The sequence below is a fragment of the Pseudorca crassidens genome, chromosome 1 (assembly GCF_039906515.1).
Source record: "Pseudorca crassidens isolate mPseCra1 chromosome 1, mPseCra1.hap1, whole genome shotgun sequence".
In the NCBI taxonomy this organism is placed as follows: domain Eukaryota; kingdom Metazoa; phylum Chordata; class Mammalia; order Artiodactyla; family Delphinidae; genus Pseudorca; species Pseudorca crassidens.
In genome coordinates this window covers 143513651-143529578 of record NC_090296.1, presented here as the reverse complement: position 1 = coordinate 143529578, position 15928 = coordinate 143513651, and the positions used below count along the sequence as shown (strand labels likewise).

Genomic DNA, 15928 nt, shown 5'->3' with positions numbered 1-15928 from the left:
AGACCCGTGGACTTGCTCTCAATAAATAAAGATCCCTGTGGGCAATTCTGCACAGGGGTCCCAGAATTCAAACCGCTGTCTTGTTTCTCAGACTTTTGCTTAAGAGAGCCTAGCGCTGGGTGGGCAGGAGGAATGCCTGACTTGGGTCAAAATACATATGCGAGTCTCCACCCAAAGCTCATCTGCCTTCCCTCCTCCCAGAATAGTGCCTGGTGAGTTCTGGTGGTGAGCAAGTGAAGACCCAGCTCCCCACGAGCTGAGGTCTCTGCTATTCCATTGTAGCCTGGCAGCTCCTACGATGGCTACAGCCAGGCTTCCAGTTCTGAGAGAAAGGGACAAAATGACCCTGGAGTGGCCTTAACTCTGTAGCTTCAGGGCATAGTTATTCTCCTGAAAATGACTGTGGAGGAAGAGGTAGATGGTGACAACAGGAAGAGAGCTTTACCCCAGGTCACTGGGGCGAGACAAGGGAATTCTTGAATAGGGACACCCACCCCACCCACCCCCAAGGAGGGAGAGATCATCCCTTTAGAGAGCACAGCCTGGGGGTGGGGAGTCTGCCGGTGCATCCCCTACTCCTGCTAGGCTCAAGCAGCTATAGCCCACCTGCCATTTTCATGGTGCCTGTAAAGTGCCATCAGCAAAACCACAGAATCGGGGACTGTGCTGTGGGCAGATGGTCCCAACACTTTAGGCCCTGGGGGACACTGGTGGCATCCGGCCCCAGCCACTCTCCTGGTCCCCGCTCTCCAGTGGAGCTTCCCCTCCCTCACTCCGTTCTGCCCGGTGCCTCTCCTGTTCCTCTGCTGGTGCCCTGGGCCAGGTCCTCCGGCCAGTACTGGTCCTCCATATACTGCTCCATGTCTGTGCTGCTGTCGGGCTCTCTGTCCTCAGGGTGGGGTTGGAGGCTGCTGGCCTCCTGCTGTTCCCACTGCACCTCCACCAGCCGGTAGAGCTCCATGGCCGTCACAGCGTCTTCCACCGATGAGTGCCCGTGCTGGCCCACCTGCGGACGAGAGCCCACGCATCACTGCCTGCAGTCCTGGTGGGAGCCCAGCGGCCCGGGCTGGGTCCTGGCCCAGAGATGCATACTCTCAGAATGTGGGTGTACAGCCTGGTACAGCGAGAAGGGCATGGGTCCTAGTCACACAGACAAGCGCTAGAATCCCAGCTGTACCACAAGCCTAGCTTCTTGAAGCCTGTTTCCTCAAATAGAAAACCCGGTTAAAAATCCCAGCTTCAGGGCTTCCCTGGTGGCACAGTGGTTAAGAATCCGCCTGCTAACACAGGGGACACGGGTTCAAGCCCTGGTCAGGGAAGATTCCCACATGCCGCGGAGCAACTAAGCCCGTGCGCCACAACTACTGAGCCTGAGTTCTAGATCCCGCGAGCCACAACTACTGAGCCTGCGTGCCACAACTACTGAAGCCTGTGTGCCTAGAGCCTGTGCTCCACAAGAGAAGCCACCGCAATGAGAAGCCCGCGCACTGCAACGAAGAGTAGCCCCCGCTCTCTGCAGCTAGAGAAAGCCTGCGCCCAGCAACGAAGACCCAATGCAGCCTAAAATAAATAAATAAAATAAGTAAATTTATTAAAAAAAAAAATCCCTGCTTCAAAGCCTTGAGGAGCAGATAGAATTATGAATGTGAAGCACAGCAGGAGCAAGAGTGATCAGCTGCCCCTGACCGAAGGCTGCAGGAGACGGGGTTCTACATGCAAGCGTGGGGACAGAGCCAGGAACTAGGTGGGAGACAGATCTGAAAGACAGCAGCCCGGGAGGGTGTGGCTGGCTGTCACAAAGCACTGGGGAAGGAGAGCGACGGAGAGAAAAAACCCAGGGCTGTGTGGACATGCGGGAGCCCCAGGACTGGGACTGGCAGGCTGGAGGCACAGCCCACGGCCTGTCCGTGGCCAGGCCAGCATGGAGGCCAGGCCTTCTCACTTCCCCAGCCCCCCTGCACCACACACCTGGATTTTCTTGTGCAGCAGCTGCAGGGCCAGGTCCTTAAGAGAGACGCGGGTCCGGGCGTGGAGGCTGGGCTGGCTGAGGAGGCTGGGGACATAAGTGGTGTCCCGGGTCTGGCCCCGAGGGTGGATGTACTTGAGGGCCTGGAAATCATTGTGCAGGGCGTGCCCCACCAACACCTTGCCCTTCAGGAGCTTGAGGATCTGTGAACAGAGGAGGAGTCGGGAAGGCCCCACTGTCAGGCGGGCACAAGACACATCCTGACACCCTGACCAGTGGGTGCGGGGACCCCTCTGGAATGAGGCAGCGCAGAGGGGCGACCACGGGCTCCACTGTCAACCAAGTTGCCCCGACTTTGAATCCAGACCCTCTACTCACTACTTGCTATAATCAGGGGGCCGTTTAAGCTTCCCGCACATCTGCAAAACAGGAAAGCTGGCGACGGCATTGGTGGGGTGGTAGTGAGCATTAAGGGGCTCTTGGATGGGTAAGTGACCCCATACAAGCACTCTTTCCTGCCAGCACAGGCTCTTCTCTCTCAGCCCGGAAGACCTCGCCAGCCCCCCGGCACCCCCCACCCCCACCAACTCCTCTCATGGCAGGTCTCAGCTTACACATCAGCAGGCCTCCCCCAACGCCATCAGGACCCCCGCTGTTCTCTCCTTCGGGGGATTCACCACATTTTCTAAGCACACATTCAGCTCCGCGTGGCCTGTCCGGCTGCCCCCCCACTGTGAGCTCATGGTAACACGCAGGAACCATGTCTGCCTGGACTAGTGATGCTCTGTGCCAGCTCAGCACACAGGAGGGTGTCAGGGTGAAGTCCCAGAACTGTGCCAGGCACTGGAGACGTATCACCAACGGCAGCTTTTACAGCATTAATGGAACGGTCCTTATCTTCAGGATTCTATCCCTTTGCCCCTCTGCTGTACAGGACTCCCGCTTCTCACCCTCAAAACATGCTCTCTGGCTCAGCTCTCACCAGCTACACAATGCGTGCTTCTCTTTCCTGCCTCCCGCCGTCCTCAGGCCCTAGGGAGGCCATGTCCAGGGCTATGGACATCTCCTTATCACCCACCACCAGCCTCCCACAGCTGCCTCTGCTGGTGACGCATGGTTTATCGCTAAACTCAGCCTTCACGGCATATGGATAAGGTGCATTTAGACTTTAGTGGTAGGGAGGGGCCACCCCACTCTAGTCACCACCCCCCCATAACACACACACACACACACACACACACACACACACACACACACACACACACACCCCAACACAAGCCACGTGGTGGGAAGGCACCCAGCACACTCCACACTGGCTCCAAGTCCAGGCAGATCCAATGTGGTCCAGCTCTTGGCAGGCTGAGGGAAGCAACAGGGAGCTGGAGGGTTCACCACCTACCTCCCTTCCTGCTGCTTCTATTCCTGATCAACCTGCTTGATTAATAACCTTTTGAAAGAAATCCTTAGCGTCTATCTTATGTGAAAAAGGAAGACACAAGATGATTTATATTAGTATTTCCTAAATGCACCTCATCCCAAGAATAAACCAGAAATGTTAAGTAGTTCTGCTACAACGCTTGGTTTGAAAATGAAAAATGTTCCAACACGGTTGATATATTAGGATGTGACTTGAGAATAATGCAAATTTCGCCCTTGAGAAACAGAAGGGCGAAAGTGAATGCAGAAACCTCACCTAGCTGAGCAGAGCCACTGGGGAATCCAGAAAGCACCCACGCCTTGCAAGTCTACCAGCCAGCGCAGTTCACCAGCGTGCTGCCGGCACCTGGCTTCCCACTTCCTGACTTCAGGTAATTCTCTCAACCCCTCCCACAGTGCGAGCCGCCACCCCCCTGACACCCACTTCCCAGAGTGCTCCAGGTCTTTCAAGGCAGAGTGCTGTACTTACGCATTTCTCAACCACTCAACCTGTGCAAAACTGTGCTCCCACTGTTATTAGGTTTCTATCTTTTTATTTTTGGGGTGTCATTAATGAAGTTTTTTGGGCATTGTGTCCCTAACCCCTTTTCCCCATCAGCTCTGGGGTTTTTATCGTGCAAGTTTACACAGCATGACAGTTTTTAGGAACACACACATCAGAGCCCTCCCAAGGCCTAGAGACCTGCAGGATCAGAATCTCTATGGAGGGATCGGAGGACAAGGATCCAAGATCATTAATAAGGATTAAGGTGTTTCCTATGCTCGAGGACGTTTGGGAATTCCTGGCATGTCAGTGTGGTCCCCACACTAATTTTTTTCAAAGCAATGAAAAACTAACATTAAAAAAATACCAAAACATTTAACACCTGAAGGTGACAGCACTGTGGGCCTTACAAATTTTAGGCAGACACATAGTGCTTTCATAACAGAAAAGAAGCTGTTTCGCATCTTACAGTTGGCGCGGCCTCTCCATAAACACTATCACGTGGGACACCCCAGCACCCCTTCCACGCAGGTAGGGCTGGATTTCTATTCACCCTTTTCTATGGAGAGGAAACCCACTGTTTGGAGAAGTTAAGTAACTTCCCAATGGTCTCTCGCTTCTAGTGGCTAAGTGTTGACTCAGGCCCGGGGCTGCTCTTCCCAGCCCATCACACTGCCCCCAAGCCCCCAGCCCTGCCCTCACCTCTTTCTGGGCCACCTGGAAGGGGATGGCCTTGCACATGTGCTGCCTGGTGATGCCGCTCCAGCGAGTGCGGTAGTCCACGATGGGCATCTCAGGCTGGATGTACTTGTCGTAGAGGACCTCGCCATGGTAACTCACCACGGAGCAGCGGGCCAGCTCACTCACCCGCCCTCGCGGTCCCGTGCCCACCATCTCACAGTCGATAGCCACGCACTTGCTGGGCAAGGGCCCAGCAGATTCTCTGGGGGTGGGCTTTCTGCTGCCTTGGGCACCTCCAGATTCAGCCCTTGGACGCTGCCTCACACTGCTGGCGGCTTTGGTGCCTGGGGAGGATCCTGGCTCCGGGGGTGTGTTCCACAACCCATACTCCTGCAGCAAGGCCTTCCGGGCCATAAACCGCTGGTGCTGTCGGCTCTTCCTCTTGTGTTTCCTCCGAAGCACATCCTTGGCATTCAGGCTGGCCAGGGAAGGGCACAGGCACTGGGCAGACTCAGAAGCTTCCCGGGCCACCATCCCAATCAGCTCACCGCTCAGGGCAAGGGAGGTCTGGGAGGTAATCTGCCTACAGGGCAGCAGCCTGGGGAGAGAACACATAGGGCAGAGGGGCTGGGTGAGGAGTGTCCCAGGCCAGCCCTGCCCCTCCAACTCTCTTCCTCCCTCCCTGCAGTGCTCTACTGCCAGGCCACCCCAGAGCCCTACACTTTGTCTCAGCATCCCAGGTGGAGTCAAGGACCTATGTTAATAATAATTGCACTCATACAATCGATACCACCTGCAAAACCACTGTTTTAAGTACTTTACATGGAATCACTCAATCTTCCCAACAACTTGAACAAAGCATTATTATCCTCATATTACAGGTACAAAAACTGAGGCATAGAGGTTAAGTAACTTGCCCGATTAATACATAGACAAAGGCTGATGTGAACCCAGAATCCATGCTCTCAACCTCCAAGCCATAGCTTACCTCCAATACCATTAGCATCAAAATATTTTAGAGGTATGGCTATGAGAAAATAAAGGTTACAGAAACGGCATATATATGACATCCTATTTAAAAAAAAACAAAAACAAAAACTTTATGAAATGTGAACGCAAGACCCACAGCAAAACCTGGAGAAAATATTTCACAGGAAGGCCACAATAGTTGTATTTTTGGTATGGGTTAACTAAAATGATGTAATCTATTAAATGCCTTTCTTTTAATTCACTCATCACAACACTGTCTACAAACATTTAAATACAGTTGGACATGTAGTTTAATCACTGAAGCCTACAGGCACTGGTGTGCTGGTTAACCAGCTCAACTCTAAAAGAGAAACAGAAAAAGCCCTGACCTATAGTGTTGCAGATTCCTGTGGTACCTCCCACAAGCTCTCCATCCCTGAACGCTGGGTTGTAAAGAGATGCTGTCACACACCACTGCCACAGGAAATATTTGTTGTTCACATGGGTTTGCAAATCCCATGCAATAAGGCCGGCATCTTCCCAACAGTGAAGGATGTAGCCTGGAAAACCTCATCTTGTTTGCTGTACTAAGTCAGCCAGTATGTTTTGAACACACCAGAAAACCAGCACTTTGAAGTAGACAGAGCAGGGTAACTTAGCTCTGTATAAGTTACCTAACCATTGAACTTCAGGTTCTTTGCGTGTAAAATGGCCCTACTACCCTCCCCTTGTGAAGAGAAAAAGGCACAATCCATGTGTGCTAGGATCTGCATATATTTTTTAAAATTATGCTTTATTTTTTAAATTCTATTGAAGTATAGTTTATTTACAATGTTGTTAATTTCTGCTGTACAGCAAAGGGACTCAGTTACACGTATATATACATTCTTTTTCACAGTCTTTTCCATTATGGTTTATCACAGGAAATTGAATATCGTTCCCTGTGCTATACAGTAGGACCTTGTTGTTTATCCATGCTATACAAAATAGTTTGCATCTACTAATCCCAAACTCCCAATCCTTCCCTCCCCCACCCTATTATTAAGAATACTAATTATTAGTCATTTGGTTCATTAATCTGTCTTTAGTCAAGACTATATACCTTGATGTAGCCTTTAAAATCTTTATAGGTGACCAATTTTAGTTGCATCTGTATTCATGAAAATGCTGTTTCCTAGTACATCTGGATAAAATTTAGCTGCTCATCCTTAACTCCTGAATCAACTATTCTTAATAGGAACAAAGGGATTTTCTGTGGAGTCAGGAGTGTCATGTCCCAAGTTTCCCTTGGTTAGTGTATATTTGAATTGTGGCCAAATCCCCATTAAACTGCATATATTATATGCTCCCTGCATATACATATATATATATATATATATATATATATATATATATTTAAAGGACTTTATCTTTTTATTGTTTGCCTTTTATTTATTTATTTATTTTGGCTGAGCGGCATGTGGGATCTCAGTTCCCCAACCAGGGATCGAACCTGTACACCCTGCATTGGAAGCACGGAATCTTAACCACTGGACTGCCAGGGAAGTCCCTTTTGCCTTTTTAATAATTTGCTTTTTTATTTTAATTTTATTTATTTATTCATTCATTCATTCACTCATTTTTGGTCACGTGGCTTACGGGACCTTAGTTCCCCAACCAGGGATTGAATCCGGCCATCCATCCATCCATCCATCCATCCATTCATTCATTTATGGCCACCCGGCTTGCGGGATCTTCGTTCCCCAACCAGGGATTGAACCCAGGCCACGGCAGTGGAAGCGCCAAGTCCTAACCACTGGACCACAGGGGAATTCCCTCCTGGCATGTATTATACGCTCCCTTTCCCCCAGAGGTGAAGACCCCTGCTCATGGTTGGTAACCAGTTCTTCCCAGGCCAGAGCTGCCTCAGCCTGGACTCCCAACCCACAGGCCTTCCTCCTGCCTCCCTTCCCACTTACATCCCCCCTACCCTTTCTACATCCTCCAGGAAGCCCTTCTGGAACAATCCTCCGGGTTGCACAGGCCAATGTCACACTGAGGCCTCTGGGTTCCCAATTGTGGCAAGAGCTGGGCAGAGAGTTACAAAGAAAGATCCTGGCTCCAAGAGTTGAGTCTCACTGCAGAGACAGAAACAGAGCAGAAGGCGTGTGAAGGGCTGTGTGAGAAGTGCCAGGGAAGCAGGACAGGCTGAAGAGGTTAAGTCTGCATGAACGTGGAACAGTAGCCCTCCAGGTAGAAGGGAGGAATCAGTGGACATGTTAGGAGCAAAGGCCTGAAAAAAGTACCCCAGGGCTGAGGAAGAGGGGCTCACCTTCAGCCTGATGCCATTTGGGCGTAAGGCACAAGGTAGGCCTGGCTGGAGGAACTGTCCCTGTCCGCTTTTTACCACTCCACCTTCTGCCTGCACTCTGGGAAGCCCATCACACTCTGGTGGCTTTTCCTACCCCAAGGTGGTGTCCCTATACTGGTCTCGGCGGGTCAAGCGAGGGAGCCCCAAAGGCACCTAGGGAGGTCACTGAAATATGGCACAGTAGCCCTGACCCCGGACAATTACAGTCTAACTGGGGAGCAAAGAAGTTCACCCCTCTCTGCTCTGGCAGCACAATCAGAGAATTTACTGCACTCTTCAAAGTCAGCAGTTACATACAGCCTACCTCAGAGCACTATGAAGGCAGGTAGAGAGCTTTGTTTGTCTCTGTCCCTTCCCCTACAGCCAGCCCGGAACCTGGCATGGAGCGGATCCTCTCCAGAAGCTGACACCAGGCCTGCTATCTGCCAGACTGTGGGGACTACAGTGCTGGAAGTGACCACATCCTCAGGGAACTCTGGTTTGGTCGGAAGAGAGATAGTCAGGAACTTACAAGAGTGTGCTCAGGATGGGAGCAATGGACAAAGGACCCATGCCTGAGTCACCAGGCCAGGTATTTAAAAAGCAGAAGCGCTAGGTTAGAAAAGCCCTGGCAGTGGAGGGGACACTTTGAAGGGTTTCAGAAAGGTCTACCAGGGAGCCCAGGTAGGGAAGGGCATCCAGACAGAAAAAAACACAGACACAAAGTCCAGGAGGCAAAGCACATCCATTGTGGGAAAGCAAGGAGTTTGGTGCAGCAATCGGAAAGCAAGGAGGTAAGGGGAGAGGAGACAGGTGCAGTGTGGACAGTGAGAAAGAACTGTTCCTGGAGAGTGGTAAAAGTTTGGCCTTAATCCAGAGGTGGATGGGAACCAATCTCCCTAGAGTTTTAGCGTGAGGGGGATCACAACTGCCATATAGGAAGAGACCTGGAGAACATACAAATCTGAGCAATAGCAGCAGAGGCTAAGAGAAATAGGAGGGGAGATGAACTGCTATTTGGTGATGCCTGGGCCAGGGGGAGGCACGGTGACCCATCCTGACTTATCCTCCCTCTGCTTGCTTAACCCTTCCCCAAGAAGTCTTCTCCTTTTTAAAAGGGCTCTTAACTGTAATCAACTTCCCCATATTGACAAGTCACATATTAAGGCTGACAAATACAGAATCTCAATTTGTCTCAGCCCAGTAATGGGGAGGCCTTAGACAGAGACCCATTAATAACTGACTTTTGTAGGGGAGGAGGGCCCTTTCCCTTCTCTGAGATGGCTAAGGACCCTACAGGTCAGGAGCTGAGGCCAGGACAAGGGTCGGTGGCCTCCCTAACATTGTTGGCAAGGTTTCAAAGAAGCCAGAAATTAGGATCCCTGAGAAAAAAGGTCTCTGTGGCCCTGGCCCTGTGCTGCAAGAGATGAAAGCAGTTCCCTACATGCCCTGACCTAGCTGACACGTCAGAGCCAACAATTAATCATCAAGGGGACACCTTCCTCATCCTGGGCTCCCACATGGAGCTCAGGGAAGCTCAGGAGAAGTTTTGCTCAAATAAAAGTATTTCAGTGAGGCAAACAAATCTCTCTCCAGCCCAGAACCAGCACTTTGAATCAGCAGCCACCAGGCCTTTCGGCAAAGGCCCAAAGGAACCTCGAAGTCAGAATTCCCAGTGGCCTCAGGGCCACCAACCTGCTGGCTGATCAGGAAGGTGGGCAGTTCTAGACCCTGCTCTGGCCCTAAAGAGCTAGATCAACTGGACCAAGGCACTGTCTCCTAACTTAAAACGAGGGTTTATGAAATCCAGCACTGAACTAGGTTAGGGGCTTCCCCAACCTAGTCTGTTTAAAAGGCTGATTTCCAGGCCTACTCCCCACACCTTCGTAACTGCCATTTGGGGAAACGGGGCCTGGAATCTGTATTTCAAAGAGTGCGCGGCCTCACTCCCTTGCCATGATACTAATAATCGCCCTAATTTGAGAAAAGCTGGCTCGATAAGATCCCCTGTGCTACTAAAAAGTTCACAAGACGAGAACAGTCAGAGGAGAGCCCTGCACGATCTCCCTCGGCGCCGGCGTTCCGAGGAGTGACGTGTAGGAGCCCGGCCTCACCCAGGGAAGGACGGAGGCATTGGTCACTCACTGGTCGCGGCGGCCGGGCAGACGCCCACCAGGCCGAGTCCCATCGCCCAACGCCGCCCACTCAGGCCCGAGAACCCCGAGCAGGGCGGGATGGAGGCCAGGCGGCGCCCGGGGTCAGGCCTGCACTTTGGGGAGCCCGGGAGCCGGGCCGGCCCGGCCGGGCGTCCCCCGCCACAAGCCGGGGGCGGACACACCGCGCGGGGCCCTGCGGCCGGGGGCACGTCGCGCCAGCCTACCCCACCCCGCGATCCCCAGCATGGCCCCCGAAATCACCTGAAAGCCCAGCGAGTCTTCTCACGCCAGCACGTGGCGTCCAGGGAACCTGCAGCTCCAACACGCCCGGGCAAGCCCTGCTCCGGCCGCCAGCCTGTTGGCTTGCTGAACCGCAGCGCCCGCCTAAGTCCTCTTCTGATTGGCCGGGAGCCTGGCTCGCTGCGGGTTGGCGCTTGGGAGCGTAAGGGGCGGGGACTCCTAGAGGGGTGTGGTTTGTGCCCAAGGCTGGCCCAGCCCGCGGGAAATTTTCAAGCGGTTGGAGGGGGTCGTGGCCTCCTATCGCCCACTTCTGCTCCCAATTTTGTCCAATCCATCCCGCTCCCTGGGTCGGGATGCGGGCTCCTATGATCTCCGTGCCACTAAAGGCAGGCTGACTTACAGAGTACACACCCACATTTGCGGAATAGGAATAACTCCTACCTCCTCGGGTGTCGAGGGGTTTCGGTGAAATAATATACACGATGGCCACTAAAAAAAAGATTTTTAAAAGTCAGGTTTGCTCCTTCGGCGCTACTTTTTCAGTTACCCTTTTGCGATACTTTACTCATAAGTAATAAGTTCCTACTATGGGCTCGGCATTGGGATACACAGAATAACAATCGCTGGGGACTCTAGTTGTTCATGGTTTGGCGCAGTAACAGAGGTTAACAGATAACAGTGCAACGTGAATAATAAAAAACAATAACAATGAGTTTGCATTTATTATGTGAGCATTAACAGAGTGCCAGGTAATACACCCCTTTAATCTGACGAACCCTTTGAGATGTGTACTATTATTTCTGTTTTACGATTAAGGAAATTGACATTTCAAGAAATTAAGGGAAAACAGCGAGGGTCCAAACAAAGACCAACGCAGTCAGATTCCTTCTAGCTCCATTGTGCAAGCAGCAGTGGCATCGCAAATGTACTCAGAAGGCCAGGGGTACATGTTCCAAAAATTGGGTATTTCTGACCAGGCTACAGATTTGAGGGAAGCAGGACAAAGGAGAAGGCCACTAGAGGGATAAGGCTTTCTACTCAGATTCCTGAAGGCTTGGAGGAGCTGGAAGGAATTCAAGCCAGAGCTGGTTCACCAGCGGATTTGCGTTTGGGGAAGCTCACTCTGGCTGCAATAGGAAAGGAATGGACCAGGCCTGGAGAAAGAGACATGGGTGTTGGGGTGATTGTGGACATTCAGGTGGGATAAGATCCTGGTGGCCAGAGTGGTAGAGAGGATAAAGAGCTTGGGACAGATTCCAGAGCTCCTTCGGAGGCAACATTGAGATGACAGAGAGCAGAAGGAAAGGGGATGCAGAGTAGCTGTTTTCAGACATGGAGACACTGTCAGAGGCAACTCTCGGGGCAAGGAGGATTTTAAGAGAGTCAGTAACCAGATCCTCAACTCCCATGGAACTACACCTGGGAATGGACCTGGAGTCTTTGGAGTCCAGCTTCCATCTCCCTTTTTATAACCAGCTGTCTCCCACTTTACAAAGGAAAGTCACACACACACATTCTAAATCTTGCTCTGTGGCATTACCCTGGGAAATAAAAGTAGTCTTGGGAAGAAGAAAAATAATGATAGGGATTGAGTAGGATAATCAAATAGTCAGCTTAGAAACCCCATTAGGGGATTGTAGATAGGGAACTTTAGGAGGCTCTGGGAGACCACAGTAAGATTAATGATCACTCAAGAAAGCATGTTTACTTAACCACAAAACCAAGCAGGCTTGCCTAGCCACAAAACCATGTGACAGAAGCACGAGACATGCCCCAAAACAAACAATGGTGGCATGAGACCCACATCCTGCCCAGTGAGCTCAGTATGGAAAGGTGCTCATTGTACAGAGACCTGAAATAATTTTTAAAGTCCTGGCTTGACCATGTAGGGACAAAAAACTCCCCTGCCCAACCTGGACGAGGAGTTGATGATGGAAGCATGACGTCTACTCAAGAATGAAGAAGAGGTGCTTCCCTGGTGGCACAGTGGTTGAGAGTCTGCCTGCCGATGCAGGGGACACGGGTTTGTGCCCTGGTCTGGGAAGATCCCACATGCAGCCGCGGAGCAGCTGGGCCCATGAGCCATGGCCGCTGAGCCTGCATGTCCGGAGCCTGTGCTCCACAATTGGAGAGGCCACAACAGTGAGAGGCCCGCGTACCGCAAAAAAAAAAAAAAAAAAAAAATGAAGAAGAAAGTGGTCTTTTCCCCCTCCCCCCTTTTCCTTTGATTATAAATGTAAGTTCCCACTAAGTTCTCAGGCGTGGCACCCTCTTGCCTGTCCGCTTGTAAGCCTCACAAGCATCCCATTCTAATAAATCACTTCTTATCTATCACTTTGCCTCTCACTGAATTCTTTCTGCGCTGAGACATAAAGGACCAGGCTTTTCGGAGCTCGCCTGAAATGACACCTATCAGTTTCAATAAGACTGCTCTAAATATGGGTTATTATTGAGGACTGGGCAAGAAACCCTTTCTACAAGTCTGGTGGGTTTCTGATTCTTTGCTTTCGTTATGATCTGAGGAGGATTTAATCATGTTGCCAGCTAATGGGTCATTAAAAAAATTTTTTTTGAGGCTACATAATTAACAGAAATGAAAAGAGATGACATTGTCAGAGAAAACTCCTTCCACTTCTATCTGCTTTTTATGTGAACAATGTTTTTAATCAGTGTTTACCTCCATAAAAACAAAACAGAAGGCCCAACTTTTTCCCATTCTTGCAAAAAGTGATATTCATCCCCAGATTTATAAACTTAATGAAAAATAACTGGCTCCATCTATCTCCTAAAGAGACATGTTTCCAATGGCATTTCTAATTAAAACTCACTTTTTATGTGTAAAGATTATTGCTCATATAATGAAATGCTGTATATTTATCATTTGCTCACTTGTAATAGAAATAATAGCAACAATGTCTCAATCCAGAAGGAAAAAAAATAACACGTGGAACCTCATGGGTCACAGGACATTTTTCTAGAGTTAACAAGTTCAAATTGATATACATAATTTTGTGACATTAAAGTATGATCAGGTTCTCCAGAAAATATTGCCAAGCATGAAAATAGATTATGTTAGGATAAATCTCCATAGTGGAAGTTGAATGGAAGTGTAAGTTGAAGAAGAAAAAAGAATGTTGCATGTAATAAAAAATAAATCCAGATTTAGGAAGGAGAGACTTTATTTGAAAGGATTAGGGGGGTGGGTGTTTGGGAGGGGATATTTATTGCAATAGAGAAAATGCTCTGCTAGTTCTCAAGGGTAGGCAAAAAGGGTTTTCCTTTATAGGGAGGAGTAAAGGGGGCTAGAAAGAACAGGATATGGAGATGGCAGTGACCAGATCCCAGATCCTATTAGGTTAGTAAATTGATATTAGATACGGAGATTGTTTTACCCTGAGGCCAGCCTATTCCCTGGAGGGGTCATTAAGGAGGGATTGTAAACTGGCTCTGGCTGAGGGTGGGCCATAGTTCAGGGACCTAGGGGAAGAAAAGAAGCTTAACCAAAGTTTGGTTAATGAGCGTTTTATTCCAATTGATCCATGGGTCCAGCAGTTCAGCTAATCATCAATGAGGCAAAGAATGGGAATTTGGAGTGTGCGTGCCAGGACTCGTCATAGGTAAACAATGGGGGAATCCTGGAGTCTTTTCACAATCATATGGGGCAGGATGTTTCTTTGCAGTAACTAGTTTCTGGAACACAGAAGGATGGGAGAAATTTCTTCACCATTGCTGCTTTCCAGGAGCATAGGACTCAGATAAAATTTAACATTGATGGTAAGAGTTTTTTCATGTATTTTTAAAATGGTTAATGTTAGTATCAAATTGCTCTGATAGATATGTGTCCACTACATTCATTTACAGACACAGTTTTTAAAAAGATGTCAATATTTACGATACGTCATTTGTAACTACCACAACTTACAATAGAAAATATTATCAAGCAAAAAATTTGAAGGTCCACAAGTATACAATATGGATGGCCCAATACTGGCATCTTGGCTGTGAATGGCAGTACCTCCAACCCCAACCTTTAGGGACTTCACCTTCCCGTTCCTGAAATGAAACTATCTCCTCCTTCCACAAAGACTGGGGCTCCTCTATAACAGACCCTTTTGAGTTGGGGCTTGGTGGGGGAAAGCCCATGATCCAAGCCCTGCCCCCAGGGACCCCACACTATTCCCCCCCAACCCTGTCAATCCAGAAGCACTTGAGACATCGGACTTGACCTGTGTTGTGTGCTTACAAATCATTATGCCACACTCGAAGCACCATTCTGCCTTCCTTGCATGCCTGCTTTGAGGACTATTTGGGATGCTATGGGGATTCCCATGTTGCTGGAGCAGGTGCAGACCTGAAGGCGGGTGTCGATCTGGCCATTTTTTGTAGCAGCGATTCTCTAAGTGTGGTCCTAAACCAGCAGCCTAGGCATCACTTGGAAATTTGTTGGACCCACTGACTCAGAAATTCAGGGGTGAGTGTGGCCCAGCGATCTGTGTTTTAACAAGCAGATTAGCAGCTTCCTCATGCATGCTCAAGTTTAAAATCCGATGTGTTAGAGGGTATGAAGCGGACACAACCTGGGAGCCAACGTAAATAACTTATTTTATTCAAGCACATTCCCGCTCTACTAGCACTCTTGATCCAACAGTGACTTTGAACCTACCTGGACACAGCCTGTCTTCAAGACAATTACAGTATTTTATACCTTCTCCCAACTCCTGAGATTTTCCAGGATTTTTAGAACCATGTAAAGTCTCATATGACTGACTTTTTGTGGAAAACTGGCAAGATTTGATCCAGAGGAATTTTATTCTCCACCGTTAACTTTTTCCATTCTACACTACAATTTCTTCACATATAAAATTAATCTGTAATTATTGCTCAATCTTGGCTGAACATTAAAATTGCCTGCGGAGCTTTAAAAAATATTGACACTTGGGTGACACCCCAAGATTCTGATGTAACAGGTCTGCAATGTGACCTGAATATGGAGATTTTTAAAGCTTATCAGGTGATTCTAGCTTGCAGCCAAGATTGAGACGGGGCGCTAAGGCGCAGCTACCTACAAGATCCATCAGAGGGCGCTGCCTCCCTGCTCATCCCTGGAAACGCGCCCGCAGATGGGGCTGCTGGCTGCATAAACCCGGGCGATGCAGTTGAGGTAAGGGGACTCCAGATGCCTGACCCTTGGATCACCAACCATTTTGTGTTCTGAGACTCCTAGAAAGTTACTTTAAGAAGTAGTAAGCTGTCTATTTTGCCGAGCGACTTAGAGGTAAATCATACAACCTAAGTGTTGGTTTCTGCATTTTTAAAACGGAGAAGTGTGGGGAGGGAAGAGGAGGGGGGTGGGGGCGGGGACACTTGGTCTATAATCATTCTTTAAATATATATTGAGCCTCCTGAAGTGGACAAGATACTGATCTGGGGAGGGGAAGGATAAACGTTTAAATGGGATAAAACTTCTATGCGATGTGGGAGACTAATAGAGAGATGGTGGTTCTCATTTGTTGCTACTTCAGGGAAGGGGACTTGTGGGTACCCCAGATCCTGGAAAAGAAAAACTATGAAAGAGGAGGCAAAAAAGACTACTGTTGAGTATTTACATATGCCATTATATATTATTGGCACTTCTCTTGATTAATTAACATATAACCTAGCAAGGT

At 49.4% G+C, this 15928-nt stretch overlaps 1 protein-coding gene across 2 annotated transcripts; it reads right to left on the bottom strand.

Moving 5' to 3' along the window:
* Nucleotide 1: 1 nt before the first annotated feature.
* On the bottom strand, nt 2–10406 carry AEN (apoptosis enhancing nuclease). 2 transcript variants are annotated; one of them, XM_067696334.1, is made up of 4 exons: nt 10284–10406; nt 4590–5166; nt 1969–2169; nt 2–1006 (listed from the first exon to the last, which is right to left on the bottom strand). In XM_067696334.1, the coding sequence occupies exons 2-4, from the start codon at nt 5100–5102 to the stop codon at nt 770–772; spliced, it is 951 nt and encodes a 316-aa protein (XP_067552435.1). In that variant the 5' UTR covers nt 5103–5166; nt 10284–10406; the 3' UTR covers nt 2–769. The 2 variants fall into 2 exon arrangements, with proteins under 2 accessions (XP_067552435.1, XP_067552427.1); XM_067696326.1 differs by lacking the exon at nt 10284–10406 and having other exon boundaries at nt 4590–5187.
* Nucleotides 10407–15928: the final 5522 nt, after the last annotated feature.

Coding starts and splice junctions, on each gene's coding strand:
- AEN (XM_067696326.1), bottom strand. CDS start 5,183: ATGTGTTCTCTCCCCAGGCTGCTGCCCTGTAGGCAGATTACCTCCCAG. Junction 2,170..4,589: donor TCCAGGTGGCCCAGAAAGAG/GTGAGGGCAGGG, acceptor CTCTGTTCACAG/ATCCTCAAGCTCCTGAAGGG. Junction 1,007..1,968: donor TGCTGCACAAGAAAATCCAG/GTGTGTGGTGCA, acceptor TCTCGTCCGCAG/GTGGGCCAGCACGGGCACTC.